The sequence below is a fragment of the Thunnus albacares genome, chromosome 19 (genome assembly GCF_914725855.1).
Source record: "Thunnus albacares chromosome 19, fThuAlb1.1, whole genome shotgun sequence".
In the NCBI taxonomy this organism is placed as follows: Eukaryota; Metazoa; Chordata; class Actinopteri; order Scombriformes; family Scombridae; genus Thunnus; species Thunnus albacares.
Window position 1 is genome coordinate 9020451 of NC_058124.1, and position 18405 is coordinate 9038855.

General features: G+C 40.5%; 1 protein-coding gene across 6 annotated transcripts in view; it reads left to right on the plus strand.

Moving 5' to 3' along the window:
• Nucleotides 1-18405, plus strand: part of csmd2 (CUB and Sushi multiple domains 2) — a 271384-nt gene that overhangs the window by 158781 nt on the left and 94198 nt on the right. For all 6 annotated transcript variants that reach the window (XM_044335073.1, XM_044335072.1, XM_044335069.1 and 3 more), the window contains 9 exons: nt 1162-1349; nt 2175-2363; nt 2963-3079; nt 3547-3762; nt 4074-4262; nt 5614-5783; nt 5907-6063; nt 6243-6434; nt 10243-10369. In XM_044335073.1, coding sequence (XP_044191008.1) covers nt 1162-1349; nt 2175-2363; nt 2963-3079; nt 3547-3762; nt 4074-4262; nt 5614-5783; nt 5907-6063; nt 6243-6434; nt 10243-10369 — 1545 coding nt within the window. The remainder of the gene's footprint in view (nt 1-1161; nt 1350-2174; nt 2364-2962; nt 3080-3546; nt 3763-4073; nt 4263-5613; nt 5784-5906; nt 6064-6242; nt 6435-10242; nt 10370-18405) is intronic.

Consider the following 18405-nt stretch of genomic DNA (forward strand, 5'->3'; position numbering starts at 1 on the left):
GAGAGAGAGACAGTGGGTTGAAACACTACATTAGTGTTTCATCAAGGCTCGTCTTTGCAAGCCCATCTCATCCTTGTTCCTGCCACGATAGCACACTATGCAAAATGAATATAACATAAATGTTTGTTGCTCTTTAATTTTTATGTAACATCAATAAAATATCACAAACCGCTTCATTTAGATGACATGGTTCTGAAACAAAGCAATTTATTCATGGCTTTGAAGATGAAGTGGCTGCAGCAACATAGACAGAAAGACACAATGAGCTTGCACGCACACACACACACACACACTTACACACATACGTGCTACACAGACACTCAGCAAAGCGTGACAGATGTTAAGATTTTCTCAATTTCAGCATGTGTAAATTGGAAATAATCTAATTAATATTTTACATTTTTATCAAACATCAATCACTTTCATTCTGTTTGCATGGAATGCAACAGTAAGAGTTTAAACTGAGGCTAAATGTACAAGACATATACATTTACTTTTATGATCTCTACACTGGTCTCCAGTTGGTTTTATAATTGGTTGATTAGAAGATTTTCCTTATGAATTCAAAATATCACTTAGTGCTGCCCATTTGCCTGTGGCCAGATCAAACTACTTGGGGGGCCTCAGGGCAACAATGAGCTAAAGACCCCAATTCACCCCCTGTTGGTAATTTTGTTAAACAAAAATATATTTTGGAATGTGTTCCACTTAAATTTTGACAGTGCACAGTACACCTTGAGGCCCTTATCAAATCACTTGATATTCTGCTTCAGTGGTTCATATTCCTTAACAAACTAGCAAAAAACAACAGACACACAATAAAAAAACAACCTTAGGTTCTGGGGCTCCTGCAAAATTACCTGCTTTTTGGTTGTCCAGCCCCCACATTCACCATATTGGAGACATGACTCAACTCTGAAGCTGATAAGAATTGCCCATGAAATTGACCCAACATATACCAAATACTGTGTATTTTCTTTTTATATCAAGCACATGTTTTTATGTGGGGGGTTAATGTTACAGTCGCTATGTAATTTCTTCAGGTTGATGTTTTTATGAAGATAGATATTGTAATTATTTATTATAGTGTAAGTAATTTAGGCTTGGATCTTGCCAGCCAATTTCCAACATACCTTGTTCAATTAATTTTCCCATTTTCAGGTTCCGCACTGAGGTCAACTATGACATCCTCGAGGTCCGTGATGGACGTTTCCCCTCATCACCTCTGATTGGAAGTTACCAGGGTACCCAGGTTCCCCAGTTCCTCATCAGCACCTCCAACTTCCTGTATCTCCTTTTCTCCACTGACAAGAGCCACTCCGATATCGGCTTCCGCATACGTTACGAAAGTAAGAACTTAGAGTTTATGAACTTGTAAAAACAACGCCAAACCTACAGCCAAAAGTACAATGTGGATTGTGACAGTATACACTGTGAAGGGAGGACTCATTCGCCCATGCTTCGCAGAATCTAATGGAAATGAATCTGAGACAAAAACCACGAGCCTTGTTCACCACACTTGTGAAAGCTATTGAGACTTGGCTGTAAATATTATCTCCACAGGCTCTCAATTTCAGCATGAAACCATTCTTATTAGAACACCTATAATTAGAAAGTAAATGGGGTGAAATTATTCTTGTCAGATACCCCTGCCTTGACACACATCGCCTTGCTCAAAATTCTATATACACGGTCACACGCATGAACACACACAAACATTCACACAGGCACACACATTCATAGACTTTCCCACCGGTTTTCACTCAAGCTGTAAATTCAATGCTTGAGACATTTCTATCCTTGCTTCTACCTGTGTGGCTCACACTGGTAACCTTTTGCACTTTCTCTGTTGGTAAATCTCTGCAAAGCTTGAATAATTTACTATGAGCCTTTCTTAGGCAGAAACTATGCAAGGTGGAGCAGGAAAGAGTACTGGAACTTCTCATTGGTTTGTTCCTGTTGAAGAGGGATGTTCATGTAAATTATTTATCAGGATTGCTTTGAAAAACCAAACTGCCTTTTAACAGTCCTTGCCCTCCAATTGACCTACCGAAATATAGGGATTTAAGCCTAATTATACTCCAAGCAGGTGAATTATAAGTATATGTGTCTCCATGTCTTTGCTTGTGTGTTGTTTACTCTTTTTCTTTACTTCTTTTTTTTTTTCTCTCTAGCCCTGCAGTTACAGTCAGATCACTGCGTGGACCCCGGCATACCCGTCAACGGGCAGCGACACGGCAACGACTTCTATGTGGGCGCTTTAGTGACATTTAGCTGTGACGCAGGATACACACTTAGTGACACAGAGCCTTTAGAATGTGAACCCAATTTTCAGTGGAGCCGCCCTCTGCCTAGCTGTGATGGTACGTCCAAAATGATTTACCTAGAAATGAATACCGACCTGTCAGATTTCCTCCTATTAGTAAATGGGATTAAAACTAAATTCATTGTATGTTGTTCCAGATGAACCATGAGCAATCATTTTACGCACTTTGCTTGATATTGTATCACGTTTAAATTGCTATATATATTTCTGAGTTATTATAAAATCCATATAAGATGATAATGTTTCTTTCAACGACTCTTGTTTTAGACGTTAAAAGTTTCTGCGTCATTTCATCTTAAATGTTTTATATGTACGGCAGTGAGCTTACCCTTTGATGTTTGCCTTTTTCCTCATCTGTAAATGCTTTTATATTTAAGGACAATATTGATTTCGGCCCAGCTCTGTAATGATATTGATGATACCACTCTGTCCTTTTTATGTTGTCCTGAAGGGCACCTCTTGTAAAATGCATTTTACCGCATTGTAAATGCGCAGACGAGTTTTGCTATTTTTTCGGGACATTTTATTTCTGTCTCCGTTCACTTTGTTTTGCCCACTTCAATTTCGCCTGTCCGTTCTCCTCTCATTTCTCTTCTTCGTCCATCTCTGCTGTTTCCGTTCGCCCTGTATCACCAGCGTTGTGCGGAGGTTATATCCAGGGCAACGTGGGCACCATCCTGTCACCGGGCTTCCCAGACTTTTACCCGCACAACCTGAACTGCACGTGGATAATCGAGACCTCCCATGGCAAAGGTTAGCGGAGCAGAACACATGCAGCAGTCAAATTCAATTTACCTGACAATGTCATTTCCCCCTACTGAGTGGCCTTTTTATTTTTGCCAAACAAGCAGTGTCCTTAAGACTGGAGCACTGAGAGGCTGGCCTAGGACTAGAGTACCATGGGACGACTCTCCAGTCGTGTCACCTTTGGTAGAGCGCTCACATCAAATTGACATAGCCGTATTTGCAGATGCTCTCTCTGCATGGGTGTAATGTTGTTAATAAGTAGTAGAAGAGGAAGACAGGGAATTGATGCTGTGTATATTATGAGACAGATAATACTGTGTTTCAAATAAATCCAAAGACTCCAGCCTGAAATCAGCCTAAATGATACATACTGTATGTATTAATGGAAAAACAACCACCAAGATTCCCAATGTATATACTGTAAAAAAAAAAAAAAATATATATATATATTAAGAACTTCCTCTCCTTTTCAGGTGTCCAGTTCACCTTCCACACTTTCCACCTTGAGAGTCCCCACGACCATTTGTTGGTGACAGAGAATGGCAGCTTCTCTCAGCCCCTGTGGAGACTGACAGGCTCCACGTTGCCAACGCCTCTCAGTGCAGGCCTGTTTGGAAACTACACGGCTCAGATCCGCTTTCTGTCCGACTTCTCGGTTTCCTACGAGGGATTCAACATCACGTTCTCTGGTGAGAATGGATTTAGTGATTCATAACACTGAGAAAAAAAAAGAGGCCGAAAGTGCAAATGACATTTGATGTTTTGCGGTTAAGATGTGATCTGAGATTTTGAGGGAAATTGGCTCATTAAATCATAGTTTACACTTCTTTTTATCAGTGGAAAAAAAATTCTCAACCTTTCAAAGCATGACAGAAGACTTAATCAGTTAAATGTACACTTTCACACATTCAAACATCATAGGAAATGGCATTGGTGTTTTGCGTATGAATGCATCTCTGAACATCCCAGTGTATTCAAAAATTCTTTCTCTGTTTTCCAGAGTATGATTTGGAGCCATGTGAAGATCCCGGAATCCCACCATACAGTACCAGAAAGGGCCTGCAGTACGGGGTGGGCGACGCCCTCATCTTCTCTTGTTTCCCAGGTTACCGACTCGAGGGTCCGGCGAGGGTGGTGTGCTTAGGGGGCAGGAGGCGGGTGTGGAGCTCCCCTCTGCCAAGGTGTGTTGGTAGGTGGTCACATGCTTTATTTTGGCTTTTCTCCCCCCCCCCCCGATCCTCCCCTGACTCAGCCATATCTTCACACAAACCCTGTCACATACACCCACCCGTTAAGAAATGTACAAAACTGTCAGTCATGTTGGGAGACAAGGCATTTCCCTCTCTCTTCTCCTCATTATCACCTCTCCATCCACCCATGTTTAGTCTCTTCATTGGATTGCGTCCCAGAAACAGCCTTTTTAACACTGTCCAAAATACATAGAACAGCAGCTCTAATGAGAATGACATTAAAGAGCTGATATATGTTAATTATTGATGTTGCTTCTTGCTAATTTCAGGGAAAATATACAGGTTGAACTACAAAAATTTAGATCAGTGTGTTGATTCTATTGGTGTGCAGTTAATATGAAAATGAACTGTGTCCTAATGACCTAATGATAGGATAGACCTTGATGATTACTGACCAACTTGTGTTAATCCTTAGCATATCGGAAACAGAAACGAACTGCTTGTATTTCTTTGCGGTGAAATTTTTTGTTTCTAAAAATAGAAAGTCATTTGCAAGATTTTGACACTCTATTGGAGGAGTAATTACAATTTAATAAATGCTAATTTACAAAGTCACACCAAAATCTAACGTTTGTGTTTGAGTGTTAAGGCATGTGTAAAATAGGTCAGGCAATTTCCAGGCAAACATTTAACATTCACTAGAATGGCTGCGTCTTTCGCTCATCTTCTCACTGCATTTTTCCTGATGGAGTAAAGCCACTAGTTTGTTGTGTGTTGGTCCCTTTCCGCCTCTAGATAAATCTTTAGAGGGTGACAGTGATGATACGTTTCTTCTGGCAATCATATTCAGCCTTATTTTAGAAACTTAGAAACTTTTAGATACTTCTTCATATACCTCCCAGACATTCCCATCACATCACCTCATCTTACCTCACTGCATTCAAGCAGTTAGAATTCTGGGTACATTTGTGGTCATTTAAATTCTGGCAGATATTTTTCTATAAAAAAAAGAGAGCATTTTTTTCCACTTTTTCCTTGATTTGATTCAGAAAAAGCAAATTTCCAATAGAGCTGAAATTACAGTAAATCATATTCAGATTGCAGTGTGATTATGGTGATGTGCCAACCAACTCAGTTATAGTCACTGACCATATTCCTCTCCCCATCACCTCTCCCATCTCCCTATGCATGACAGCATGAATAAATACACTTTGAGTTTCAAGCATATAGCGATTGACATGTCCTCTGCTCTCTCCAACACTACCACCTTCCTTCCTTTCCTCTCTCCTCTCTCTCTCTCTCTCTCTCTCTCTGTCTGTCTGTCTATCCGCTCCCTCTCTTTTTCTCTAGCTGAATGCGGCTCATCCGTGACTGGCATGCAAGGGGTGCTTCTCTCACCCAACTACCCCGGTTACTACGGCAACAACCACGAGTGCATCTACTCCATCCAGACGCAGCCTGGCAAAGGCATCCAGCTACGAGCACGAGACTTCAGACTGGAGGAAGATGACGTACTCAAAGTGAGGGGGTGGTAGGGGGAGTTACCCTCGACGTTGTTTTATCCAGCCTCATTAGCATATCTGTGTGTGCACACCTGATCGTCTTAATTCAGATGCTTCCTCCCACTCTCTCTCCCCTTTCAGGTCTTTGATGGCAGCAGTAATAAGGCTCGTCTGTTGGGGGTATTCACTGGCAACGAACTGCTAGACACAACCCTGAACTCCACCTCCAGCTCCATGTGGCTGGAGTTCGTTAGCAATGCGGATAATACCAGCAAAGGCTTTGAACTGCACTTCACTAGTGAGTAACAATCTCTGTCTCACTCATAAACACACTCCCACCTCTTTTTAACATTTAATTTCAACATTTTAGTATCATATATTTCTCATCCCTTTGTTGCCTTCACCAATTAAAATCCCATTCTTTTTCTTCTCCTTATCCTTGTACTCTCCTCCCTTGCCTTTCTCTCTCCCTCCAAGGTTTCGAGCTGGTGAAATGCGAAGATCCAGGTGTTCCCCAGTTCGGCTACAAGCGGGAGGACAAGGGTCATTTTGCAGGGAGCACCGTGTCATATAGCTGCGATCCAGGCTACACCCTTAAAGGCCCTGAGGTGCTCACTTGCCTGAGGGGAGAAAGGAGGGCATGGGACAGCCCCCTCCCACTCTGTGTCGGTGAGTCAGATGCTCCTCGAAGGGGTTGGAGTTCAAGTGCAGCCATGCTGTTGGCATAAATTTTAGTTTATTTGCCAGTATGATTTTAGGCTCTGCTGCCTCAGATTATATACTAAAGTAAAAGTACTAGTTCTGCTATGTAAACATACAAAATTGTAACCAAGGAATGTATATACTGTTGGTAGTTATTGGTAGGTATCAACTTTTATAAACTAATATGTTTTTTCATTAAAATGTGCAAACTAACTAGTAGCTAAAGCTGCCACAGAAATGGAAATTGTATTTAAGTACAGTACATGAGTCAATGTAGTTTTCACCACTGGTTATGTCAGCTACCTTATATAGTGTTTTCTAAAGCCATGTGATGTTATTCTGTGGTACCCTGCCTTAAATCACAGTGTGTTATCACCTTTCCTCACATCACTATTTATTGCAGTATGTTATGTTGTGTTTGGCTAATATGTCAGGTTGTGTTAGATAGCACTGTGCTGTTACATTAAATTACAGCATTTATCAGCGGTTTCTTTACGATTTGGCACACTGTTAATCCAAACCAGTTCCAGTTTATCAGCTGTACTAAGATGTCTGACCCAGTTCTTCTTCCTAATAACAATGTGAATGTGCCCGTCCAGGTTTAGGAGAGCTCTGTGGTTTGTTTTAGCTTTGCTATTTTGGGGCATCCACTTGGTTGCTTTCCCAGCTCCTTATTCAGTGCATTATCTCATTGAGAATGCTCCATTTAGCTCCTCATATTCACATTGCATCATGGTTTCAAATTCCCCCTTTTCACATTATTATTATTTTTTTTCTTACTAAAATAAGACTCTTCCTATATCAGCATCACACCAGAACACATAGGCGAGTTTTAACACCTAGCTAGATAATTTCTGTAGCGTAGCTGACGGCAAACCCATCTGACCTTTTTATTTGTTCATCTACAGTTCACCAGTCTCATATTGCCACAAACATAGTATGCGTTATTTTAAAAAGTAATAAACTGACATATGTACACGAACAATGTCACGTATATGCTATAGCGTCATGGTAACAAACCCAGAGCTGTTGTTTGGGATCTTTTCCCAGGCGACATTTTGACAGAGTGTCTCACAAACCAGCCTGAACCTCACTAAGGAAAACAGGCAGGAAGGTGTTCTTTGACATCAGCCAAGGTGATTAAAATACTATTGCTCGGCTCCGTTTTCCAACCAAACTGACAGGTAATTTCAGGTCTCGGTATAAACAACACAGAGCTTACTGTATATCTCTGAACACGTTTGTCCTCCCCATGCCCCTTTCACTGTGGATGATAGCCTAACAGCTAGAGTGAATTTGGGAGCAGATGAGGGACTGCTTCTGTTTGTAATGGTGGGATTATTTTCTAGCAGCGGGGACACACTGAACACAGATGAGAAGGGTATAGCAAGCAGGGGAGGAAGATGAATGAAACTGAGTTGAAAACAGTAGGGAGGGTTTATATCCTGAAAGTCAGAGAAGTGGAAAAGAGGTTACATGGTTGAATCCATGAAAAGCCCTGGGATGGAAACGGCTTGTTTGAAGGGTTTCATTCACAATATATATATATATACAGTATGTACATACAGTGCATACATACTGTTCTTGTGAGCTCATGTTGACATGTCGACCATTGTCTGTTTGATTCGTAGGGTGTGTTTTACTTAATATATTAGAAAAAATATCTTAAATACAGTATGATCATCCAGATGCATGCTATTGCTTTGCGGAAAGTGGAATTTAAAATACTTTGGGTTGAGAGTGAGACAGAGAGAGAGAGAGGTATAGCAGGAGTTGACTCTAGAAAGATGTATGTGAGGACATAGATTGAAGGGGTGGAGTAGCTGAGGGAGTTACACTGCCATGGTAGCATTGAGCAGTAGTTTCTTAGGTCATAAGACTAGAAGAAGATGGAACTGTCTTACTGTGATAGATCACCATCTTCTCTTTTCACTCTATGAGACAGCAAGTTTTCTTCAAGGAAGGAAAACATATCACAGAGAAGGAAAAAAAAAAACTTCAAGAAAGACTAAAACCTCAGTGAGACTGTAAAGATCACACTTGCTTTTTTTGCGTTCTCTTCATCTGGTCTTCTCATGACTTTTCCCTTTTTACACTATGAAAGCAAAAATTACAATCTTTTAGATATTTTTTTCATAACTAAGCATATACTATATTCACTGTGTGTGTGTGCGTGTGTTTATTCTTTGACAGCAAAAATGATCAGAGGCCAGCTCTGGTGATTATTATTATTTAAATGTGAAATGCAGAGAGAGTGAAGGAGACAGGAAAGGAGAGAAAGAGAAAAGGAACAAAGGAGATGCTGATTTGCAAACATAAAGAAATACATGTTTGTCAAATGGAGGGTAACAAACTGTTTATGTCAGATATATATGAAAACCACAGCTTGTCCCTCTCTGGTGTTCTTTTATTTCCCTCTGTGTGACTACTGTATTATGCTAATTTAGTTAGCTCCTCGGATGCATCCCGCTCGCTAGTCTGTCTGTTTTTGTGTGTCTTCCAAAGTTGCTGTACAGAGTCCGCTGTCACAGATGGATTTCACAAACATCGTCATCGCCATCATCATCAGTATGACTCCTAGACCTCCATTTTCCTCCTGTTTTGAAGGAGCTGTTTTCCTCTCAGAGGAAGGAAAGAAACAAGAACACTTACCCTCCTCTTGTCAGTTGAGACGGCCCCAAAAAAAGTAAACAGAAACACTTCAAATCTGAAGTCGTTGGAGAACATTTTCTTTTCTTTCCGTTCATTTTTTGGAGAAGGGTAGGAGGTGTTAATTGGAGGGGGGCTGAAAATTGCTTTTCAGTCACAGCATTTCTGATGGCAATTCATTACTTGAGATTGAAAAAAAAAAAAACTCCATTCTTCCCACTGTTGTTGACAACATTTTTTGGTCTCTGATTTTGCTTTGTAGTTTCATGATGTGTGTTTGTGTTGTTGATGTCGATTTTTTTTGAGAAATGTTTTTTTAGATGTTGAGAGATATTTTTTTTTTTGAGAGATGTCAGGCATGTGTTGTATACTTCACAGGCTCAGGGCTTGTTGAGCCATAAGTATGATACTACAACCATCATACTGATTTCTATTACTACTAGTGCACACACACATCAGCATGCACAATGAATGACACTCTTCTGATGAACAAGTGATTACTGACAGGTCTCCCACTCTTGATATTATCTACTGCCTAGCATGTTGACCAGTAGATATCAGTGATACAACCATTTTGTATCTGTTCAGTGCACACATATCTTTTTTGATAATTAGCTGAAAATGAGACTTAAGTATTTTGCCATATCAGTCAAGACGTCTTCCTTAAAAGTTACAGTGAACTTGAGTCTAATATATTGAACGATGCGTTGTTCAGTCAACAAGTCCATCAGCTTTCAAAGGCAGCAGGATGAGATCATGGTTGAGATGGTGGATTGCCTTTGCTGAGCCAAGAGGGAGATACACGTAGAGTATATTGAGTTGGCTGCTCTCTCCCCCCATCATTCAAATTGCAAACAAGATGATGAAGCACATCACATTTGAGTATATGATTGCTATGTCAATAATTAATAATGATGAGAGAGAACTGATGTGATGCACTTTACTGGAAGCGGGCTGATGCAGATTGTGGTATGTTAAGTATGTTAACCTCGCTGTATCATTTTATTAATTTGACTTTCAAAACATTGATGAGCTCAGACTCATTTTGCACTTCTTTTTTTGTCTCTTCTCTTGTTGTTCACCTTCTTAATCTCCTCTTCTTCTGTTTTTTTTCCCTCCTCTCTAGCGGAGTGTGGCGGTTCCATTAAGGATGAGCCCACCGGTCGTATCCTGTCTCCGGGCTACCCAGCTCCATATGAACACAACCTGCACTGTATGTGGACCATTGAGGCCGCCCCTGGAAGCACTATTAGGTCTGAACAACACTCTTTGTTTCCTTTTTGTGTGCTCTCTAGTTTTCTGATTGCAATGTTCTTTTTCCAGGCTTTCTTTCAATCCACCACCTTTCAATATACTTCCAATTTAGCCCCCCTTTTTGCAGCGGTATTCATCACTTTCACAGGCTGCTGTGTAATCAATCTTTAGTGAACTGCTGTTGGCCAATAGTTGAGTTACTACTGGGTGAAGGGAAATGCCACCTCAGAGCCTCCAGGTTTTATACTATACCGGAGAAAGTCAAGTATTTAAAGTTGAAGGCCCTTATATGTATGTGCTTTACTTTCATGAATTTGATCACTTGTCTTGAAATGTAAGCAGAATTCTGCTGATGTACAGTTTTGGCAAGATGTTCCTAGACAGTTTAAACAACTCGAAGTTCTATATATATATCGTATTGGATGTGGATATATTTAAACAAGCTTACCCTTAAATCTCCACACATCTTGATGGATGTGGACCCCCAGGGTTGGGGTTGCAGTGGCAGCAGGGCAAAGCAGCCAGGATGTCCTTTTCCCAAACTGTGTTGTGCACCTCATCCCGTGGGATCCCCAGATGCTCCCAAAACTGGGGGATGATGTGGATGATGTAGTATAGCGTGTCCTCTGGCAGCCCCAGGATATTGATTCCTAGCAGGTCATTAAGTGAATGTTACACTCCTAAAGAGAGACATCTGGGATCATCACCAGGTGACAAAATCAGCTTATCACCTATACTGTGATTTTTCAAGCTCCTAGATGGAGTCTGGCTAGAAAATTATTACCCTTCTCTGTATTATATCAGTTGAATTTCTGATTCAAGTAATGTGATTTTGGGAATAATTAGCTACATGTTTCATTTTCCACCACCTACAGCTATGTTGGTTCTATCTTGCTCTATTTGCCTTTATCCACTGACTCTGCATGCACTCATGCATCCCCATCTTTCATTTACTTTCATTTATGTATGCAAATGTTTGTTAGTAGATGTGTTATATCCTGTGGCTTTCAGAGGAGAGAATGGAGATGTGTGGCAATTACAGGACCCTTATTTTGCTTGTTATTTTGCATGTGAAGTGGTCGGCACAAATGACCAGTTATTTATTAAGATGTTACAATTGTGCTGTTGATGAAACAAGTGCTTATCTTTACCTTGTGTCTTTTCATGCACATCCACCCCAACAATCCAATCTCTAACCACGACCTTTACTCTGCCCCTCTAAAGGCATACTTCCTGGCTCTTGTGTGTAAGCACCCAGTTTGGTCTCCCTATACCATATAAAATAATTCAAAACCTTAAATGAATAATTTTATGCAAAGTGCCATATCACTTGCAAGCAAGTGCATAGTATACATTTTTAACAAGATGGTGTCCTTGTGGATATTGAAGCCTTAACCCTAGTAGTGTTATCATTATGCTCTATCCATTTACATACTTAGACTGTAGGCATGGTAAGACCAGTGTCAGTCATATTTCAGCATGCTCATCCTTATGATAAACACTGAAATGGATGACACTCGCATGGAGTAGGGTAAGTATGTTGAGATGTATTCAGAATATTAACTGTGTTTATGCACTGTCATGAAGCAGCAAACTAATGCAGTAGTCTTGTAAGCCTAGGTGCTTGAAAGAACAGTGCTCAGGGGACAGCGCTCTTCAAGGAGAATGCTGTTAAATACATAAGTACATGTGTATGTGAAGGAACATGTGGAAGAGGCAGAGAACACAATAGATGGTTTAAGTGGGAGGGCTATAATCTCTTTTGTCATGAATTGGATTAACTTTTCCTACAAAATCACATGCACATCATAGTGAAACATCATTTGTTTATGAAATACAGTATACATATTTGTAGATATACTACATATTCCTTTATTGTGTGGCTCTGTATTCAAGCACATTAGATTTTAAATTGAACAACTTTTAGTTTACGATGCTGACTCTTATTCATTATAATTTTATTTAATTTAAATTTAATTCCAAGGTGTTTGTATCCACATGAGATTAAATACGTAGGAATCATTGCCCTTTTAATATGCATTATATATGCAAAGTTTTCATGTTCAATATTTCGTTGTAAATTCACGCAATAAGTGGCTGAATTCTACGGGCCAGAGAGAAATAGAAGTTTGGTATCTTCCCTGGTAATGCTTTGTCAGGCTTATAATGTAGCCGTCTTTAGTACTTGCTTGTTTCGGGGATTTTTTTGAGTTTGGTAATTTTTTAATTTCAAAGTAGATCCAAAACTAAAAATGCCCTTATACTTTCAGACTGCACTGTATATAGTTTTTTTTTTGTTGTTGTTTTTTCACTGTACCTTTTTAATTTTGCATACATAATACAGTTCTGTGTGGTTGTCTGCATGAATCTATTTGTGTGTAGATGTTGTCTCATAGCTTGCACATCTGACATTCCTAGGTCCCTTATGATTGCTAGTTTAGGTTCATTAGTGCCTTCACTACCTCTGGGTCTGTGCCATTCCTCTGCAAGATATGCTCCATATCCATGCCTTTGATCCTACCCACGCAATTCATTATTGAGAAGAATTTGCAATGCATTAGTCCAGGGATTCCTTGTATATCAAATGATGTAGCTGAAGGTAGCACACTAATCAAACCTTACTGAGTAAGTGTGAGACCAGGAGTTGTGCCGATTGACAGCAGCTGTCTAAAAAGCCTGTGGACTGGCTTGCCGAGAGTTATTGATGGAGAGAGAATATAGGTGGGAGGCAGAGAGTGGAATACAGACATAAAGAGATAATAACAAGATAAAAGGAATATAGATAAGGGAGGCAATGAGCCATTTCACCGATGGAACATTCAGTGGTTACTGCTACAGAGAGCAAATGAGGTATCTAGGCCACATGGTACACTGAACAATGAAACCATAAGTGTTCATCTAAAAATTGGTATTTAGTAAGAAATAATGCCCTTTAATATCAGAACCCCAGTGTTGTAAAACAGAGTGTTCTTCTGTGGTTATAGTGCTGTATGGTACTGCTCTGTTGCTGCTTAATCCCTTCTCTTTTGGTTCTATTGGTCAATTGATATTGTTAATTTGTGTATTAATAATATTTAAATATAACCAGAAACAGAAACCAGAAATTTTACTGTAAATAAAATTTACAGTAAAATATATAATAAATAACTGAAAAGAGCTTTTGGATTGCATAAGATATTGACAGGGAATGTGCAAAAGTTCATAATATAAGACAATTTTACATGTGCAAATGTAAAATTACAAATAATTGCATTAAGGTAATGTGCCCATCTTCAATGTGATGGGCTCTTAGCTGTGCAGATGATGACATTTTTATGTTAATATAACGTGTAGTGTCTATGAGTGGGATAGAGTGCATGTCAGTAGGGGTCCCGGGCCTTGTTGATGAGGCCAGCTGCAGACAGGAAGAAACTGTTCTTGTGGCATGAGGTTTCAGTCATGATAGACTACAACCTCTTGCTGGATGGGAGTGTTTGAAAAAGTTTATGTCCAGGGTGGTAGGGGTCAGCCATAATCTTTCCTGCTCACCTCAGGGTCCTGGAGGTGTGCAGGTCCTGGAGGGATGGCAGGGTGCAGCCAATCACCTTCTCAGCACAACGGATAATACACTGCAGTCTGCTATTGTCCCTGGCAGTTGCAGCAGTGTACCAGATGGTGGAGGAGGTGAGGATGGACTCAATGATGGCAGAGTAGAAGTGCACCATCATTGACTTTGGCAGGTTTAACCTCTTCAGCTGCCATGGGAAGTACATCCTCTGTTGTGCTTTCTTGGTTAGGCTGCTGATGTTCTGCTCTCACTTGAGGTCCTGGGTGATGATGGTTCCCAGGAAGTAGGGGACTCCACAGTGTCGATTGGGGAGTCACACAGGGTGATGGAGGCAGGTGGGGCTGTGCTCCTTTGGAAATCCACAACCATCTTCACTGTCTTTAGAGCACTGAGCTCCAAGTCTCATCCTCTTCAAAGATGAGCCCAGGGAGGGTGGTTTCATCTGCAGACTTCGGGAGCTTGACAGACTGATGACTGGAAGTGCAGCTGTTGGTGTAAAGGAAGAAAAGAAGTGGAGAAGCCCTGAGGGGAACTCGTGCTGATGGTCAGGGAGTTGGGGACATGTTTCTCCAGCTTCACATGCTGCTTCCTGTCAGACAGGAAGTCTGTGAGGCTTTGTAGGCAAACTGCATGGGGATCCAGTAGTGGGTCTGTGATGGATTATCTTCTGCTTTCTGCTTAGAAGTGCCGGATTTACAGCTCACAGCAACTTAATACGATATAGGTTCTGGCTTTTGTTTGATATCTAGTATTGGCAAAAAATGTTGCTGACACTAGGTATCACCATGATATCACCTGCTAAGTATCTTGGAGGGCTATCTTGGCTTGTTTATTATATTATGTGAATTTCGCATTTTTCCCCATCGACCAATCCTTTGGTTGAAGAATAGGTAGAATTTCAGTCAACCAAGATTTTTTTTGGTTGACTACAGACCTAATTGTTATTTTTAAAAAAAAGAGGTGTAGTTATTAACTCAGGAAATAGCACTGTTTTTTAAGTACCTCTAATTCAACTGTTATGTTCGTAAATAAATAACTGTTGAATCTTTTCACATTTTTTCATGTCGTCTTAGTTTTTTGCACAAATTTATGGAGAGTAGTATCAGTAAGAGTATCGATAAGTATCAATATAGATAAGCAGTATTGGTTTCTATAAAATCCTAACTATACCCTTGCCTAATCTTCAGTGAGGTGTTAAAGATGTCTATGAACAGCTGGTCTCCTCATCACCTTCTCCTTTTCCAACGTTAACCTTCTGTGTTTAGCTGTGAACCAGGGTTTTTCATCGTAGTAACCCACCCTGTTGCGTGATGGTATACAGCTGTCTTCACAGAAGCTGATGTAGGGTGTCACAGCCTCTGTGTACTCATCTAGACTGTTGGTGGCAGTCCTGAAAACATCCCAGTCTGAACAGTTCAAACACTCATGGAGGTCCTCCAAAACATCACTGCTCCACTTCTCAGAAACCCTCATCACAGGCTTAGAGAGTTTTAATTTCTGCTTGTATGTGGGGATCACATGGACCATAATGTGGTCAGAGTGGCCCAGTGCAGCGCAGGGGACAGCGTGGTAAGCACCGCTGATAATAGTATAACAGTGGCTTGTCAGAACACAGAACACAAACCAGTATGAAGGACTCAAACTCATGGGGGGAGTAGTAGGGTTTACAGTTGCTGAAAAAAGATTCCAGATCAGGAGAACAGTACTGCAGAATCACTGTCATGTCATTACACCAGTCATCATGTGTGTAAAAATAGATAACTCCACCCTTGGTTTTGCCATAGAGTTCTGTGTCACACTCTGCTCTGAAAAGTTGGAAGCCTGCCAGCTGCAGTGCAGAGTCCGGTATTGATCCACACAGCCACATCTCCATGAAGATGAAGAAAAGTCTCTGTTTTTTCCCCACCAGCCGCTGAAGTTCTTCCAATTTGTTGCACAGTCTGTTTCGTTGGAGCGCAAGCGCACCAACACCTTTTCCTCTCCGCCTGTGTTTCACTACCTGGCTGAAGGTGAGGGCACCTTTGGTGGGACACTTCCGGCAATGTATGGATTAGCTGTGTGTGTGATAGCCTCTGCTCACGACAATCTTAATTAATACATTTAATCACTCTATGGTTGTAGTTTAATATTTGTGTGGCGGACATTTTGGGCCTCCCATTAAAGGTTTTGATGGGATTGAAGACTAAGTCTCGTAAAGGCAATCAGACTGAGAAAAAACTGAGCAACTGAACTTCAAACGCAGCTGCACCTGATGAGAAGTACATCGCTACATAGCCAACAACTCAGGATACAGTGAATTTTGAGGCAGCTGTTTCCCAACCTTCACCATCTGTGATATTCGCCGCCATAGAAAATCAAGGTACGGAGGTGAAGAAGTTAATCGATGATACCTGGCACTAGAGAGGGCCTGTCAAGAGTTGCAGCCAGCAAATGACTCTCTCTGCTGGAAGGTGAAGGACTTGGAGGGTCATTCCAGGCAGTTAAATCTGAAGTTTATAGGAATCCCTGAAGGTGTGGAGAAGTGACACCCAAGGTTTTTGTAGCTGAACTGATCACTAAACACTTTGGCCAGACTGCGTTTTCCAGGCCGGTGGAAGTGCAGAGCCCATCGTATCCTGAAACCCTGACCAATGGCAGAAGGAGAGTGATCCCAGACAATTATTGCTAAAATACGCCACAATCAGGACAAGGAGCTGATTCTATGACCAAGCCTGAAGAAAGCACCCCTGTAGTACAATGGTACTAGGGTGTCTATCTTCCCGGGATTATACATCAGAGGTAATGAATCAGTGACAAGCCTTCAGCAAGGTCATCAAGACACTCCATGAGGCTAACATGAAAACCAGTCTCTGCTTCCCTGCCAAGCTGCGAATCGAGCACAATGGAAAGACTACTGCATTTACTTCACCGGAGGACGCAAAGCATTTTGTAGACTCCATACCCTCCAGCTGATTCTACAAACACATGTGGCTGGTAAAAGCTACAGAAGTGTGGGCTGCAAGATGGACTATTTGGTAGGTAACTGTAATGGTCTGGCATACAATTTTGTTCATTTTTTTTTCTTCTTAAATTGAAAGGGTGATTAAGCACAGGCTACTATTCCTTATCTGAGCATTATAGGTTAAATTTTGAGAGGGTTACCACAATGATTTTGATTGTGAGGGCCAATTAGATCACCCCTTATTATTGCCTTGTTGTTTCCTTAAGAAGATGGGGGTAAGACCAACCTGTTTGGCTTAGAGGTGGTTTGGGGGGGATTTGGGGTATGTCATTTGTGCCAGACTGGGGAATATTTCAAATTTTATTCAAATTTGCCAAGTCTTTTTTTGTGTGTTATACTTGTCCTATATGCTTGCAATGACAGGAATGGTTAAGAATACATCTGATGTAGGGACATTAACCTTTGTTACTTGGAATGTAAAGGGTATGGGAAGTCAAGTTAAGAGAGGGAAGGTTTTCTCACATCTGAAATCTCTGTCTGCTGATGTTATATCTGTACAAGAAACACATATTAAGTCTTCTGATCAAAGTAGACTCAGGTCAAATTGGTTCTCAAAGGTTTATCAATGTATGTTTTCATCCAAATGAATGGGTTACTGTAATGTTTAGAAAATCTGTACCATTTCAATTATCTCTTCTCTGGTAGGTACTTGTTAGTCTCAGGAAACATTAACAATATTCCTATTACCTGTCTTAATATATATGGTCCTAATATGCACGACCCTGACTTCTTTCAGAGGTTTTCAATTTATTACCAGATCTGAATTCAACTTGATTATAGGGGGTGATTATAATTGTTATCGTGATGCCTATCTTGACTGCCTATCTACACTCCCTCCTCCGTTTATTAACTCAGTAGGCACTTTGAATAATTTGATTAAATCCTTTAACTTAGTTGATATATGGAGAATACACCACTCAGTGAACGATTATTTCTTTCACATGTGCATAAAACATACATTTGCAGTGTTTATTTCATTATTGATTTTAAGTTGATCTCAATGGTATTACACAAAATTCCAGGGAATCTTAATTTCTCATCATAGTCCTCTTACCATAGTCCTCTTAATTGGTCCTTACACAAAGCTATTATTCCTGGTGCTTTAATCCTTTATTATTGCAAGACATTAATTTTCATGATTATATGAAAGCAGCCATGGATGATTTTTTGTCAGTTGATAACAGGGCTGTTTCTGATTCTATTTTGTGGGAATCTTTTAAAGCCGTGGTAAGAGGCAAAATCATTGCTTCTGAAGCTTCTAAGAAGAAGGAAAGGCATAAACATCATGTCGGAATAGAGTTACAGCTTTCTGAATCAGAGAGGGCTTACACATCCTCTCTGTCCATGAAAGATCTCTACTTGTATCATGAACGAATATAACACCATTTTGAATGATTAGAGATCAGTGATCTGAGACAAAAGCAATTTAAATTGAATGACAAACCAGGCAAATTGTTGGCCAGGCAGCTGCAGGGTGCACAGGCGAG